This window comes from Apis florea, unplaced genomic scaffold, assembly GCF_048593485.1.
Source record: "Apis florea isolate Af1SG1 unplaced genomic scaffold, ASM4859348v1 contig_3170_pilon, whole genome shotgun sequence".
Classification (NCBI taxonomy): domain Eukaryota; kingdom Metazoa; phylum Arthropoda; class Insecta; order Hymenoptera; family Apidae; genus Apis; species Apis florea.
The window spans coordinates 238298-255106 of record NW_028256714.1 but is presented as its reverse complement, the minus strand read 5'-3'; the positions used below and the strand labels follow the sequence as shown (position 1 = coordinate 255106).

Here is a 16809-nt window from a genome sequence, read left to right as displayed (position 1 = left end):
TTCCTTCCTCGTTCGTCCGTCCTTCGTGTTTTTTCTCTTCGCGATATTCGGGGAAAACAAGACGATGTCGTATGGTAGAATAACGAGAGAGAAAAGAAGGAAGGAAGGAAGGAAGGAAGGAAGGAAGGTGATATCGGGCAATTTAATATTCGTAGCGGATCTCAAATATCGGACCTCCGCTCTCGTGTGAGCGGAAATTGAAATTCGCGTGTATCCCATCTGTTTCCGATTCGACAGCTGTCCATCGATTTCATCGCTATCGAGAGCTGGATAGTAGAGAGAAATTTTTTCGAAAATCCTCCACCATACCTTTCGAATCTTTCCATCTTTTATCTCGATATAGCGCGAAACGTTTGGTGGCCGCGAGCGGCCAACTTCGGATCAAAGGATCGACGAAGAACGTTTGACTGTCACTTTTGTTGTTTGATCTTGATGGAATTGACGAAATTTACAGAGTATTTCTAGATATATATACCAGATTTCCACCGATCTGTTTTCGACTCGATCGAAAATCCCCCCCCTCCCGGGATGTTACACCCGACTCGTGAGTATCGTTGACCATGTCCGTGCCCAAGAAGAAGTTGCTCGACACCGCCTGGAACACGACAACGTTTCTGCTCACCAAGCAGCCGGAAGATTTCGTGGATGGGCATCGCGTTAAAATCGTAATCGTCGGCAGCGGTTATACCGGCGTCGCCATCGGAATCGCGATCCTCTTCAAGGTTTGTTCCCTAAACTCTAACCTGATATTAAATTTTATTTTCCAAAAAAAAAAAAAAAACGAAGGACAGTAGAGATTCGAAAGAGAGGAAGGGGAAAGGAACCACCGTTCGTGCCTACCGCGTTAAATCTACGCGTTTTCCCATTCGACGACAAAAGGACGAAAAGTGGAAGGACACGTTTGCGTAGGAACGAGGGTTGAATGTAGGCTCGTTAGTGTGGCGAGGATCAAAAAAGGGATATTATGCAAATGAAGGCGGGGAAGAGCGGAGGAGAGGGAATTTGGTAGAGAGAGAGAGAGAGAGAGAGAGAGGCGAGGAACGCGCTTCGCTCGTTATCGGATCGTAACGCGAGCATTTACACGTAGCACGCCCCCTCAAGATGGCCGTGGCGCTGATTTATGCTAGTCACCGGAGCAGGAAAGTTGAAATCCATACCCCCGTCTACGAGGACACCCAACCCTTATCGCGTTTGCTCGTCCCGGAGGAGGAGGAGGTGGCTCGCCTTCTCTTCTTTCCTGCCTACGTGTATGTATATACACGTACGGGAGAGACGACCTTCAGACGGCGCTTTTGCCCACGGAAGCGGCTGTTTAAAACTTGAAATTGAAAAGGCCTCCTTTGTCAATGCGAATGCCGCTGTCATTACGAATCGTTTCGCTGTTCCGCGGAGTGTAACGTTTTCGTGCTCTCTCTCTCTCTCTTTCTCCTCGCGCGTAACTAACCAGGACACCCATTAAGAGGCAGCGTTGCGTTAACGCAATTTTCTCCGGCTAATTTCCATTGTTGAGAATCTCGTCTCGTCTCGTTACTTTATTTTATCTCGATGAAAAAACGTCCCCTCCCTTTTTTCCCCTCTTTTCGATCGAGAGAATCGAGTAAGTAAGAATGAAAATTGTGGAAAAAGTGGGGTTGTTGAGAATGGGCTGTTTCTCGTGGGAGAAAGAATATGGATGGATAATGAACGTGGGCGAGTATATAATAATAATTCCAGGCCTCGGTGGATCGTTACCTCGGTGGGGCGGACCCGTGCAACGTTCCTAATAAAACGGCCACCTTTTTCCTACCTTCAGCTCGCTACTATTTCGGTCTGTCATCAAGATCCGTAATGATAGTCCCAGGGATATGGAGACACCCGCGTTCGAAACGCCGCGTCGTTACGATTCCCCTCACGAAACAAAGTAACGAACTCGAGTTGTTACTTCGGGGCAGAGATCGAGATTCCTTTACGAGGCATCGAACTCGTTAACCGTCACCCGAAATCTTCGAGGATGAAGGAGGGAGGGGGGAGGAGGAAGGTGAAAGAGAAAAGGAGAACGTGAGAGAGAAAGAGAGAGAGGCGGTTGATCCTGGCTCGGTCGACAGATCGCATCAACGAGATGATCGCGGAGTACCATCTCCAACGGTTTATCGTCCACCTTGCGAGCACGCCCAGCTCGGTCGGTAGTGCCTACATACCTGTTTAAGACTCTCCCCCTCCCTCTCCTCCTCTTCCTTCCTCTTCTCGTTCTAGCCGCTGCCGCTCGACTCTCGTTGTTACGCGTCATGTCTGTCGAGCCGCATTAAATCGTACAAACCATCTCGCGGGGACGGTGAAAAGAAGCTTTATGCTCTCTCGTCTCGTAATTCGTTCCAAAGAAGAAAGCGGTTGAAAAATGCCGCGTCGAATCGAGATCGAAAATATTCGAAATTATTCGTGAAAAATGGCGAACACGTGTCCAATATATGGATAAAATTCGATCGAGCGTGGCACACCTGTGTCGCAAAGGAATAGAATAAAAAGGAAAAGGGCGAAACGTTGCCTCGGCTAGGTGTAACTGGAAACGAACTCGAGAGGAGCGATCGGTCGGTTTTGCTCGATCGAGTGCAAATTACGCGTCGTGTAACGAAACGCGTTGATGGCGTGCCTTTATTAAAAAAAAATCTCCTTACAAAATACACACGGCGGAGTTAATTACCCCTGAGTCGATATCATACGAGGGTTGAGAGGAGGAGAGAGAGAGAGAGAGAGAGAGGCCGATGGATTATTCTATACAGGGGGAGGGGAGAAACTTCATCAGCTGCGATATTATGCATGGCGCGGAAGTCATGCTTGATGAAGTATGGCGATTAAGCGGTGTACAATAACAGATTGGAAGCACAAGGGCGTAACGTAATATTATTAAGAAGCCGTTTTCTGTTGGTAGCCGCGAGTTGGTCCGAACGCGTGAAACTACCATCTGTCGGAGAGAAATGTGTCCATCTGCCGGCCCGTAGTTAGAAAGTTACGCGAAAAGCTTCTCCGTGCGCGAGAATATCATCCTATTACTCAATCAAGCGGACGAATTAGTGAGACGAATTAAGAGGAATTACCGGGGGTTGAGAAGAAGGGGGGAAAAAAAAACGTGTCGATCGATGCCCGGGGTGAACAAATTTCCACGCGAAATTATAGGCCGTTAGACGATAGAGGAACATCGATTACCGACCGTAGGAAACGAGATTTTGACAAATACGTAATCGCCCCGGGGAACGTTGCCCGATCAATTATATCGGCCCCTTTTCCCCTGTTCCAAGCGTGCTCTCGAACAAAGCGTCGTTGTATTTTGCACGCGTATGTCGAGCAGAATCGGCAAGAATAATTATCGCAGCGAAAGATCGTCGAATTCGCGAGGCGATCAGATCCTAACGATCGTTCGCATTAAGGGATCCGATCTGCGTGGGCTCTCTGGCTCCGATCGCGTAATAACCTTTGGGACCGGTTAATTAAACCACTCGTTTCGCGATCTCCCTTCGATGTTTGCAGCGACTCGCTTCCGAGCTGGTGTTCATAGACGCGAACGAGGAATTGGCGAAAGCGGAGGCGGAAGACATCAGCCATGGCGCGGCGTTCCTCGGCAATCCGAAGATCATCGGCACCAAAGGTGAACAAGGGAAATAAATTTTTCGTTATTTTTTGGGACCGGAGGCGGAGGGGAGATAAATGGCAATCGAAAGGTTTCGACTGTTTCTCAGATTATTCGTTGGCCAGAGACGCGACGGTGTGCGTGATCACGATCGGGGATAGATCGACTCACGAACAAGATCCGAGCACTTTGTTGGAGCAAAATTTGAACATCTTCAAAGACGTTATACCCAAAGTGTGCAAGTACGCGCCGAACAGTATACTTTTGATCGTCACCGCTCCAGGTACGTTCTCTTTTTTTCTTTCTTTTCTTTCTTTCTCTTTTTTTTTTTTTTTTTTTTTTTGATTTTACACGTTGAAATCACGAGCACCACGACAATTTCAGTCGACATACTGTCGTACGCAGCCATGAAGCTCTCGGGCTTCCCACCGCATCGCGTGGTGGGACTGGGCACGTTTCTGGACAGCTGTAGGTTTCAATACTTCATCGCGCAGAAACTTGGGATTTCGGCGAGCTCGGTGCAGGCCTCCGTGATTTGCGAGAACGGGCCCACGTCCGGTAAATAAACGTCATCGTTTTCGAGAATGTGAAAAATAAAACAGTTTGTTCGAACAGTGCCGATCTGGTCCGCCGTGACGGTGATGGGCATCAAGCTGAAGGACATAAACAAAGACATCGGAACCAAAGCGGATCCGGAATCTTGGGGCGAGCTGCACGCGAAAGTAATCGATTGCGACAACGATCTTATCTCGAGGAAGGGATATCGGTGCTGGGGGATGGGTATCTGCGCCGCAGAGGTCGTCGACGCCATCGTGCGAAACACTTGCATCTGCGTCACTGTTTCCACCTACTTGAAGGTTACTACGAGATCCATTCTATCTTTTCTCTTTCTTTTTCTATTTATTCTACCATCGATATATTTGTGACCAGGGTTGTCGGCACGGTCTCGAGAAAGACGTTTACATGTCCCTGCCCTGTATAGTCGGCAGAAATGGAATAGAGACGCTTCTTCGTCATCCGTATACACCGGAGGAGCAAGAACTCACGGAGACGTCGTGTCGAACTATCTTCGAGACTCAAAAATCGATTCTCAATAATTTGGAATAAGTTGTTCGACCCGTTTTCCCCTTCCTCTTCTTCGATCCTATCCACGATTTCTATCCACGTATCGAGAATATTTCACTTTCATTTCGTTTTACGTGAAAAATTAGTAAATTAATAAATTTGAAAGATTTTAGAAGATCGAGCTTTTATTTTCAATCTTCCCTCTTTCTTTCTCTCCGATGAATGGAACAAGCGTTCTACGTAGAATCCCTCTACGTCGAGATCAAAGACTCTACGTACGTAATTAGAGCGCAAACGATACGACGTAAAATTGCATTGGTCAACGGTTGTCTCGCTCCCGTCCCGATAAAGTCGTTCCCGTACAATAACGAATCCGACAACGGTTCCTACTTAGCCACAGATGGCCAGAAAAAGAAATTTATTCATGGAATTCGGCGAGGCCCCCACGCGGTGTACAAGGCTCGGTACGAAATAATCGGCCGGTGATTCATTACCACGATTACGGAGTCGAAATTTCGTCGAGCAACCGGCTAACTAAGGTTGGAAAAAGCGCGTGAAACGGAGCCGGGCCGGGATACCCGCTGCTTTTAATGGCCCCCTCGTTTCGGCCGAGAGAGGAGAGCCTGTGTTATAACCGCGGACTCGTTGCCGTCGCGACGACAACCAACCACCACCGCCCGATTCTTTTCGTCGCGCGACAGGAGCACGGCGATTCGTTATCCGTGCTAACGAATGTCCTGTGGCTGGTGGAAGCCACGCTAATAACGTCTTCGTCCTCTTCTCCGTTCAATCCCCATTTTTCTCAAATTTATATCGCGCGACCCGATCTAACTTTTCGTTTCGTTTCCTTCCTTTGCTATTCTCTCGAAGGAAAATATTCCGTGAAAAATGAAAAATCGATTACCCTCTTCTCGATTTTTGCCTTCCGATTCGAACGAACGGAAAAAAAAAAGGAGAGCCGCCTGCCTGTCTCGGCGCAATATCCGATGCGCTCGGATCGGAGGCATTCTTCTTAAAGCGGTGAAACACGGATGGAGGAGCGGTGCGACGACGAGGGTCGCCCCTTGATTGAGTTACGATTTAATTAGTCCGCGCGGCCAATCGGTAATTAAGATATCTGCTAATCAACCGACCCGTATTCCGATCTCTCTCCACGGGGAGGGAGGGGAGTAGCGCATTCAGACCTTCCTCCGACTTTCTTCCTCTCCTCGCTTCTTCTTACCACCGCTTTTTACCACCTTATCCGTCCTGATTCCCTGCGCTCGCCAAGCGGGACCGTGAATCAATCGCCGCACCCCTTCCACGCGCGTGACTAATCCCCCCGAAAGAGGAGGGCAAAGAAAGAAGGTAAGGAAGATTTCGTTCTCGTTTACGTGGAATAAATTTGGCGAGCGTTGCACGAGCGTTCCTTTTCCTTCCATCCCTTTCGTTTAAATTTTTTAAAAATCTCTTCGACGATATCCGATCGATCCGTGTCCACTCGACACGGGGAAAAATCGGTGCCTTCGATGGAAAAGAATCTAAAGAGGTCGTTGCTCCGTAATACACGTCACATTTGCTCGGATTCTTGCCATGCTCGTTGACAAACATCGTAATATGATTAAACGTTTGATATTTCGTCTCGAAAGGATTGCTCGATTTTAGGGAATCTCTACGAATTGGCGCGAAAAAGAATTCTTGAGAAAAATCTTTATAACCACGGCATCTATCGGATAGAACGAGAATCAATTACCAGAGATGAACCTTTCTCTCCTCTTTCGTTTTCGTTTCCAGCTTTCTCCAGCGCTCGCTCTTATCGAGGCATTCGCTCCTATAGAAAATTGTTGAAATTGTAGATCGAGTCGAGCCGCTGAACGTGGAATGGGCGATGGTTTGCCATTCGGTGGTTTCCCATCGGGCGGGAGATAACGTTGATTGTAATTAATAGCCTTGTACCCGGTTAATTGTCGAGCGAAGATTAATGGGAGGAAATCACGCCAGTACCGTCCAATTGTCCGAAACTGCGTTTCGCTCCGCAAAAACTCGTTTCTCGTTCACACTTGTTCGCGAGATAAAACGCGGAAAATTATTCGCGATACTTTTTAATCTGGACACCTTCGAGGCCCGATTCTCTCTGAGCCGCGAGATTAATTAAGATTTATAGATCGAACCTTTTCGTATCCATAAATAGATTCGCATCCCTTGCTCTCGGATCCAACTATCCAAAGACACGACGACGCGATACGTTGATATACCAGATATGATAAAAGAAGAATCTTTATTTTCAATCGATTCGAATATCTAACGTTAATTTTTAAATACGATCCAATTTTTTTAATCACAGAATCGTATCACGCGAAATAGCATACCGCCATCTACGTGCAATCGCTTGGAAAGTACTTGGAAAAAAATAAAAGAAAAGACTAATCGAATTCTTACGGATATACACGTCCGTAATTATCTACACGGCAATAATGTATCGTAGGTACGAGATGAACGCGGTTGCGGATCCCTTAATACGATACGTGACCGTGTTTGGATCGTGATCCATCGAAATAGCAGAAAAAGATTAAAATCGGTCGCGAAAATAATCGTTCGAATGTAGGGGAAAATGTTTCTGTTCTTGCCTTTAATCGATCAAGAAACGCAAAAATAGAGTTGCTAAACTCTTTTATCTTCGTCGTGTCATCGAACTTTACAACGATGGACAAAAACCTATTGCTAAAGTCTCAAGATAATGTAACAAGATAACGTAGATTGTTCATAATCGTACTTTAATATTTCTTCATCAAAACAAATCTATCGTATCAACCCGTTGTTTTTTCAATTATCAACTCGATATCCCGCCGCTCGTGCGAGTCTATCTCTTTCCATCGGCTAATCGATAACGTTCCTCCCATAAATAAGTACGTTTCCTTCGCTCGATTATCGTATCCGATACTTTATTAATTCGGACAACAATGTTTATAACCAGTCGTGGATCGCTGATGATCGCATGCCCGCCAAATTACCGTCTCTGAGGTGAATCGCGGCTAAGATGATAAGGTTAGGGGTAGTAATTCGAAGCGGAATAATTTGTTCGCGCGATACCGATGCATGCGATGTGGCTATTGACTGCGCGGCTGATTTATTACAGGATTCTGGATTACCGATCGTGGACTGGTCGGATCCCGCCTTATCGACGGTATAACGCGAGAGAATGGACGCGAGAAGGCCAGATTCCAGTTTGCACGTCGATTATGCCCCGATTTCAGATTTACGAGCGAGAGAACTCGTCCCACCTGCACTTATTTATAGTCACGGAGAGGGAATCACTCGTCGAGTTCGGCCACTTACGTTCTTTCTCTTCCTCTCCTAGTTCTTTATTTTTTTTTGCACGCGTGAATGCATCTTTTAACGCTGCGGTTCACCGGCCTACGACCACCCGCGTATAATGGATGAACGTAACGTGGAATGTAATAAGGTAATGGTTGCAAGTGTTGCAGCACGATGGTGATTATACGTAATCGCGTTTATTTTACTCTCGTCGATATTAAATCGAGTTGCAAAATGTTAAAATTATTCGATCCTACGGCGATTCGGTTATGAAGAAATTGAACTACTTTTCATCTATCAAAAATGTAACGAATTACTTAAAAAAAACCTTCGAGCGATTCTGTTATCGAATCGTCCATCCCTCGATATACGTGCGTTGATCGATACGTTTTAATAATTAAAATTATTCGAGCGATTTCATTATCGAAACAAGTCGTTCCAAAGTTTTCCAAAGAAGATTCATTGGCCATGTTTGTGTACGACGAAATTAGATTAAAATTAAAACGGCTGTTTCGCAAAGAAAAAGAAAATATTTCAAGGAATACCATTTCAATTAATTTCGTAACTTTGTTAAAAATCTTTCACAAGCTCGGATAAACTCGGCCGATTAGAAGTAATAATCCGAATAAAAGTTCGCTTCGGTTACCAACACGTGTTGCGCGGCCAAGAAAATATTCTCAGAGGCAAATCCGGATCTTGGACAAAAAACGTAACATTACGTACGACCTCCGCCCAAGTTGTTCCGCGAGAGATTATACGCAGGGGCAATTTGTATTTGCCCTTTTAAAATTGAAACGGCTGCTTCTTTTTTTCCCTCCCCTTCTTCCCCTTGTTCGCTCGTTGCGGCGAAATGAACGGTTGCGGCGGGGTATCCGATGGCAAACATTTGTAAGTGCGTACGTTCGAAAAAAAAAAAAAAAAAAAAAAGAAAACTTTTACAATTTGTTCGACGCGGCACGCAATTAATCGAGATCTCGGCGGTTCGATGGATCTCGAGACGTAATTAGCAATCGGCGAATCCGGCAAGATTTACAAAGTTCGATTTTTCGATTTATGGCGGTTCAACAAAAAAAAAAAAATATTCGTATTATTCCTTCGAATCTGAGTTAATTGAACGATTGATTTATCGCGATTTAACGAAATGTAATGGAAATCGTTAGACGGACTCTCCATTAATTAGCCGTGTCATCACGTTGTAAAATAGTCGCGATAAAATGTAACGTTATTACAGTCGATTGGAAGGAATTTTGTTTCGCTATTTTTCTAAGGAGATAATCGTAGAATTATTCGAAATAAAATTTTACAAAATGAGATGAAACGTGAGATTATCGAATCGCGGAAAGAAGATAAACTATATATTTAAAGATATTTAGATGTAATAATTTGAATTTGAAAGAGATAAAAACGTAGTCTTACGACCACCGCTCTTTTGATTGCGGATTAGTTGTTGAGCCTGTACGATCGATAGCCGTAGGGGAAGAGACAATTAGACGAAGGTAATATAATCGTCTAGATTATATACGTTCACATAGATGATCTGTGTGATAATTTTTCAAGAATCTTGATATGGAGATTTCGTTTCTGCCTAAGTAAACCGAGTTAAAGTTATACTTATGCGGTAAGTTGTTTGAAAATATTATTCTCGAGAATATCCTAATTTCTTTTCCAACTTGGTCGATTATATTTTCATATATAACCTGTTTAAAGGAATTATTTTTATTTATTATACCAATTGTTGGTATTTAAAAACGTTACATCGGCTTTGTCGCAGTGAATGATAGACGCACGATGATGCAATTTTAATATATCATTAAGAAAGTTGATGTTTAACTGCGTATTTTATGGCAAAGTTAAACGTATAATAATCAAACGATCTATTGTTCACAAATTGACTAACCTTTATTATTTTAAAAATCAATAAAAAATTCCCACTAAATTAGTTTCGTACCCGATTATCATCGTATTACACTCGTAATAAATTCCTAAGTAATTAAATAAATGAATTTTAAATAGCTTCGCAGTTCTGCTAGAAATATATAAATAAGTTTTGAACAAATGGAAAAATGGAAAAATTCAACAAATTTACGCCTCCCTACCCCACGCGGCACGACTCCAAGCATCAACATTTTCATCATAGTTGAGAAATTTTTCCAGGAATTATTGGCATAATAATCGAGATGGAGTCGAATGGTGGAACAGATGATGTCGATCGATCGATTCAACGCAATCGGTGAAAAGCAAATTGAAGGAAAAAGCGTATTTGTAGATCAGAATTCTAACGGAATTGAACCCGTTTGATGATACTAATCGTAAATCTGTTCAAGTCAGAAGATGAGGGGATGAAAAAGATAGAAGGGTGAGAACTTTAAAGAACTGTGTTTTCGATCGCATCTTTCCAAGAATATAGAAGCATCGAATAAATTTTTGCAATAAATAAATTTTAATTGTATTTCATAAATCTCGAATTACCTCTTTGAAAATATGTCGAGTTGTAAACATCGATCATAATTCCCCCGCTATCGCTTTTTCTTTTGTAAATACAGTGGACGATTAAACAAAATATAATTTCTAATTACTTAAAGAATTCTAATTACTTTCAAACAATCTTAACTTAGTTATAACCCATTTTCAAGATTTAATGCAACGCTATATAATCCATTATTCCATTAATCACTTTATCCAATTTTTGGCACCTATTTTTAACAATTATCATATCTAATCTCTGACTACTCCTACTCGATCATTGTATGGCCCATCGCTTGATACGAAGGATTATGCAACTATACTATACGTTCGATGACATAACAGTTATGCATTGCCAATTTAACTTTCACACCGTAAAAAGAATAAAAATACCAAGCGCGTGAAGCAAATTCAAAAGCTCGGCTTTTCTATTAAATTTCTCTTCGGTTTATTCGCCCGTATACAGGGAATGAAACGCGCCAGCTATGGCGATATAAATGGTTGTAATTACGGGATGGCGGCTCCGTTATTCAGAGAGCGTCAATTTCATCCACGAGCACTTTTTTTCCCTCCCCTTCCATGCCAAGCGTATAAAAAGCAATTGCAAAAACGCAGTACCTTTGTGTTTAATAACCTTTCATCCCGTCTATTTCCTATTAGATTACGATAAAACGTGGAAGAAATCGAAGGTTTAAGATAAAAATCGGTTTAATATAAACACAAAACTAGGAAACGATATATATTACACGTTTTACACTTTTTCTTAGGGATATAGTAAACTTCCTCTTACTAAGCTTTAACGAACATTGTAAAAATAAATTACGATTCTTCTTAACATAAAAGTATATATACGTGCACGTGTGTACGGTCAACAGAGTGGAAGAACAATAAATATATCCTTTCAAAAAGATGTATATTTAAAAATTGCATCTAATTCAAACAATAACTCGTATCTCGCGTTTTTTCGCCGATTAACGCACGTATATTAGGTTTACGCGAGAAGAAGAAGGAGAATGATCGCAAGAGCAAAAGAGCGGGACGATGAAAAGATGTCTGTGATCACGTAGAAGCATAGTTTCGTTGCGTCATTCTCGAATGCATTCTTTGTCGCGGTATTCCTGAATTATGATTCAGACGAAATATCATTCGTTACCGGGAAGCGTGCGTTACGAAATGTTATCGACGAGATTATTCGATTGCGTCAGATAATATTGGACAAAATTTGGATAATACAATTGAATTTTTTTTTATCAGCCAATCACGATGTATATTTTCTTCAATTCTACAATGTTCGTTCATCATCGATAACTATGTTAATAAGTTATATATTTATACATATACATGTATATATAAACTTTCTATTGTTTCTTGAAGAAAGAAATGTAATTTTTCATTTTTTTTTTATTCTGTATCCAATATATCGAATATAAACGTATTGGGGGGGAAAAAAAATGAAAGTATGAAACAAAGGCTAAATGCACGCAATGTCGTTGCAGATTTGCAACGATAATTTGATATCTTTTTTCTTCGTAGCACACAAACGTGTACATCGCGTCATCGAAATATAAATCTATCGAATCACATAACCGTTCACACATCTGTAAAAATTTAAAAGTCACTCCTTTGAATTGGATCTAATTTCGCAGATGAATTGGTGAAAAATATATCGATCGATAATTTTTCTCCTTTCTTTCGGAAGATATTTTGCTGTAGAGAGGTTATCCGATACGATTCAGTAATGGTCATTTAATTCAACTGGTATGTAAATTCCACACCAATTAAGACTATATCATAATCGTTCCAAAATGATATCACTCTTTGCATTATCTATTAACGGACAATGAAAAAAAAAAAAAAATTAAAAATTCTTGTTGCATGAATCACGCATGCAAATGACACGAAATTAAATTATATTAATTAATCCGTTAGATATCACGATCCCCATATATATATAAGAATATAAGATACAGATCTTCCTATATAAGAATCATTTTTACAAATTTTGTACAAATTTTAACAAAAATCACAATACTCAAACGAGTTTTCTCAAAATTTAAATAAAAAAAGGGGAAAAAAAATTAAAAAAAAAATTGACGATTAATAACGATTTGGAATAGTTTTAAAAATTCCTTCTTTTATTAAAAATTTAATAAATCGATTAAGAAATTCGGAGAAAAAAAATCTGTTCGAAATTAATTTCCCTTTTAAAAAATTATTATAAAACTCGATCGAGTAGGATAGGATAAATTTAACTCGGTCGAAATAAAACATGGTTGTATCCAGCGTTTAACTAGCATTCCACGAACCCCAATCGTAGAATGTATTTTTAGTCCCACCGAAACTCATCCTGCGGGCTGATTTTTGTTGACAGGCACAGTGGGGATCGAAAAGAAAGTACAGCACAGATCGATAAACGTTCTTTATTTCACGGAAGGGAACGCACGTTGCGTCATTTTACGCGTGCGCAACATCGCAGTTTCGAAAATGTATACCGCGACGTACGTGCTTCGGCGTGCATCGCCACCCAGGTTATGCATTACCGATTATGGATTCGAAATAACATCCATGCGGCATGTGTACAAGTACTATCGGCACGTGTTATGGGGTCATGGTGAAAATTTGTCGGAAAACCGAACGCACATTTTATCGTTCCGACAATACTTGGCCAAATCCTCGATTTTGCCAGACCCCAATATGGTTGAATGCTATGAGAGGTATAAAAAGCGGGGACAAGGTCACCTTAGCAAACAGAAAGCTGGGAGCTGTCGTACGGAGCGGAAGAAAGAACGGCTGGTAAACCGTCCAAATAAATTTGGTGCTTGCTTCATTCTCTTTCTTTGCTTTGTACTTGTATTTTTCTTAAAGCAATCATGAGGTTAGTGTACATACCTTTTTTTTTCTTTCTTTCTTTTTTTTTTTTTTTTTTTTTTCGTTACAATCGCGTCGCGATTCCAGAATTCGACAGAATTGTTCTTCATCGATCGGTTCGAAACCACAAGTGTGTATAAACGCGACATATAAGGATGAACCGTGTTAAACCATGTGGAAGTACCCATAGAAGTAATTGGGTCAAGACAATTACGAGAATTATTCGATTTAATTGTGTTTCATTTAATATATTTTGTAACCTCATCTTGCTAATGTTTTTTTCGGTGATGGCTATTCCAATCTTTTCTTCTCTCTGTGTTGTTTTTTTCGCAGTTTGAATTTGAATTTGATTTATTCGAATAGTTGTTGCTTTGTACGTAATCCGCACTCTCGTAGCGCGCATCTATCGAACACCGGTTAACGTACTGCTAGTGGCATCTTACGAGCTTGCGTATTACTCACATTGTATTATTAACGTTTCATTCGTATACGAGTGCGATACAATCAAGTAACTTTACAAACTAACGAAATTTTTTTGCTTTTTTAATTTTTCGTTAAAGCGAAAAAAAAGTTGCAAAAAAATTTCATTTCTGGTTTGTTTGATATACAGTAGATAGTAACGATGTTTTCTTTCTATCTTTCTATCACTCTATGATCAATCTATGTATATATATATATATATTGTCGTTATCCTTTTATTTTCTTTCTGTCGAATAATTAATAAAATTCGAAAAGTACACGGAAACTTATCCAGATTTTCGTGGAATATTCGTGTTTGAAAAATTCACAAGTAAATATGGAAAATTATCGCGAAAATTAACGTAAACGTTCTCCGTGACCTTTTTGACCTTCCTCCTTCCGACGTACGGGATTTAGCGAAAAGATTATTTAGAGACGAATGAAATAAAATGCTTAAATTAAACGATCTTATTCAATTGTATATAGAGTAATGGCAACATTGAGAAGTAAATTGTTGAATACAGTGATGGATCCGGTTCCCACGAGTACGCAAAAAGTCACCGTGGTCGGTGTAGGTAACGTCGGTATGGCTTGTACCATCAGTCTTTTGACAAAAGTAAGTTTTTTCTTATTTTTCTCCTTATATATATACATTCAAAATTGAAAAATCTCATTTTTCGTCCAATCTTTTCCACGCATTATCGCAGAATATTTCGAGCGACGTGGCGCTGGTGGATATGCAGGAGGACAAACTGAAGGGAGAGATGTTGGATCTACAGCATGGCAGTTCATTCTTGAAGAACGCAAAAATCAGCGGGAGCACGGATTACTCTGTCACGGCGAATTCGAAGGTGTGCATAGTGACAGCCGGTGCTCGTCAAAAGGAAGGCGAGACGAGGCTGGATCTCGTTCAAAGAAATACAGATATTTTCAAAAAGATTATTCCCGAGTTGGTGAAATATAGCCCGAACACGATCCTTCTTATCGTCTCGAACCCGGTCGATATTCTTACCTACGTTGCGTGGAAACTTTCCGGCCTTCCGCAGAATCAAGTGATAGGAAGTGGGACCAATTTGGACTCGGCCCGATTCCGCTTTCTCTTGTCGGAGAAACTGAATGTCGCCCCTACATCGTGCCACGGTTGGATGATCGGGGAGCACGGAGACTCGTGCGGTACGTTCATATCCTCCTCTCCCCCCCTCCCCCAAAAGTTTATTCTTCAAACTTCATTTTTCTTTTCTAATTATTTACGCGTGCAACTGTGATGATGATCGATTATCCGTGATAAGGGAATCGCGGATTCGATCATCGTGACTTTTGAATGAAATTTGTTTTGTGTAAATCCACGCGAACCAGTGAAGCATCTATATGTTGCGCGTTCTTTTCGCAGTACCGGTATGGTCGGAAGTGAACATCGCCGGAGTGAGATTGCGCGATCTGGACGAAACTGTTGGCACAGAATACGACAAGGAAAATTGGAACGAGTTGTATAAAAAAGTCGTTGGATCCGCTTACGAAGTTATCAAGCTAAAGGGTTACACATCGTGGGCGATTGGCCTGAGCGCTGCCCAAATCGTCTCTTCCATATTGCGAAACACGCAACAAGTTCATGCCGTAGCCACCCTGGTTACCGTAAGTCGATAACTCGTTCGATTCTTGCGATAAATTAACGCGTGATATTCCCGTGAACACACGGCGGAATATTACAAAGTAACCACAATTTTTTGTTAGACATGTTTGAAAAAATTGTTTCCTCGTTAATTGGCCAATGCGAAATACGAAATTGGTTTTTTTTCCCAGGGTATTCATGGAATCAAAGATGACGTGTTCCTGTCGTTGCCCTGCACATTGGGCGAAAACGGTGTCAACACTATCATTCAACAAAGCTTAACGGAGAAGGAGACGCAGCTTCTGCAAAAATCGGCTCAGACGATATACGAAGTGCAAAAAGATTTGAATTTATAAGTAAATTCGCGTCTCGTGAATAACAACTTTCACTCTCTAAATCCGTTCATCGTTTGTTGATTCAATTTTACGCGTATTTATACGTGCAAACTATTGTTTTTTAAAAACACATTTTGTTTCTACATTACATTTACTCGTTTTACATTTACATTTATTTTGTACATTTGCATTACATTATCTGTTTAACTTATATTTGTAAGTTGACGAGATTTTTTAAAATTTATTTATAAATTGTGATTTAAAACTGTGTTGTATTTTTAAAAAAAAATATTTAAATTTTATAATAATAATATTAAATATTTTCTACACACATACACACACACTCACTCACACAAAGAACAAAAAAAAAAAAAATTCGTTTTGAGTGTTATTGTTATTCAAACAGTAAGCATGATTTTTTATACGTATAAAAAAAATGTGTACGTTCTTTGACTATAAAGTATTACCTATAGTCGTATTATTGATATTTGAAAAAATTCTATCGATTCTATTTAATTTAATTTAATTTAATTTAACACTATACATGTTCTGATTATATTTTATACACGCACACATACACACACACACATATTATATGATGTAACAGTTATATTATGTGTATTATATAGTATATGTGATTTGACGTTAGATAAGATTATTTTATCGATATAAATCGAAACGCAAGTATGTAAACGTGAACGATTATCAATCATGATACGATATAGAAGAAAAATTTGTAAGAAAAATATTAAATTCGTAAGATTCAAGGTTCGTCGCAATTCGTCGAGAATATCGAGCGAATTTCGTTACCTACCTCGCAAAAATTTTCGTATAAAATCTATTTAAAATACATTGTTTTCTAACGTTTCTCGTTTATCGCAGATACACCACAAATCGTCTTCTGTATTTATATATTCAGTGTTTCAATAAATTGATATACCATTTCAATGTCGGTGATAAATTTATATTTTCGAATCTTAATTTAGCAAAAATGATATATATTTTTGTATCTTTTTATCTAATTTTTTTTTTTTTTTTCCTCTTCTTCTTCTTCTTCTTCTTCCCACCCCAAGATCAATCGTAATGATGTATGTACATTCGGTTGGAGCAATTCT

General features: G+C 40.5%; 3 protein-coding genes across 8 annotated transcripts in view; 2 read left to right on the top strand and 1 right to left on the bottom strand.

Annotated features, from left to right (window-relative positions):
* Window positions 1–16809, bottom strand: part of LOC147657324 (uncharacterized) — a 231195-nt gene that overhangs the window by 48319 nt on the left and 166067 nt on the right. Inside the window, exon 4 of one of the 3 annotated variants that reach the window (XM_086909900.1) lies at window positions 16093–16807. The exons of the other annotated variants lie outside the window; for them this stretch is intronic. Coding sequence (XP_086766026.1) covers window positions 16672–16807 — 136 coding nt within the window. The 3' untranslated portion in view covers window positions 16093–16671. Of the gene's footprint in view, window positions 1–16092; window positions 16808–16809 lie in introns of those variants that run through there. 3 annotated transcript variants of the gene reach the window in all.
* LOC105735210 (L-lactate dehydrogenase A-like 6A) lies at window positions 379–4841 on the top strand. The gene is made up of 6 exons (XM_031915900.2): window positions 379–722; window positions 3502–3619; window positions 3711–3884; window positions 3986–4159; window positions 4217–4458; window positions 4532–4841. The coding sequence occupies exons 1-6, from the start codon at window positions 561–563 to the stop codon at window positions 4706–4708; spliced, it is 1047 nt and encodes a 348-aa protein (XP_031771760.1). The 5' UTR covers window positions 379–560; the 3' UTR covers window positions 4709–4841.
* Window positions 11774–16642, top strand: LOC100865784 (L-lactate dehydrogenase). Of its 4 annotated transcripts, XM_086909892.1 has the most exons (7): window positions 11827–12181; window positions 12795–13212; window positions 14237–14366; window positions 14458–14601; window positions 14797–14923; window positions 15141–15382; window positions 15551–16642. In XM_086909892.1, the coding sequence occupies exons 2-7, from the start codon at window positions 12908–12910 to the stop codon at window positions 15713–15715; spliced, it is 1113 nt and encodes a 370-aa protein (XP_086766018.1). In that variant the 5' UTR covers window positions 11827–12181; window positions 12795–12907; the 3' UTR covers window positions 15716–16642. The 4 variants fall into 4 exon arrangements, with proteins under 4 accessions (XP_086766019.1, XP_031771761.1, XP_086766018.1 ...); XM_086909893.1 differs by having other exon boundaries at window positions 11774–12181; window positions 14458–14923; XM_031915901.2 differs by having other exon boundaries at window positions 11820–12181; window positions 12795–13216; window positions 14458–14923.

Excerpts from the sequence above, each read along its gene's own strand:
- LOC105735210 (XM_031915900.2), top strand. The coding sequence starts at position 561 with ATGTCCGTGCCCAAGAAGAAGTTGCTCGACACCGCCTGGAACACGACA. Across the intron at positions 3,620-3,710 it reads GAAGATCATCGGCACCAAAG|ATTATTCGTTGGCCAGAGAC; the intron begins GTGAACAAGGGA and ends ACTGTTTCTCAG. Across the intron at positions 4,459-4,531 it reads CTGTTTCCACCTACTTGAAG|GGTTGTCGGCACGGTCTCGA; the intron begins GTTACTACGAGA and ends ATTTGTGACCAG.
- LOC100865784 (XM_086909893.1), top strand. The coding sequence starts at position 12,908 with ATGTATACCGCGACGTACGTGCTTCGGCGTGCATCGCCACCCAGGTTA. Across the intron at positions 14,367-14,457 it reads CCATCAGTCTTTTGACAAAA|AATATTTCGAGCGACGTGGC; the intron begins GTAAGTTTTTTC and ends GCATTATCGCAG. Across the intron at positions 14,924-15,140 it reads GGAGCACGGAGACTCGTGCG|TACCGGTATGGTCGGAAGTG; the intron begins GTACGTTCATAT and ends TTCTTTTCGCAG.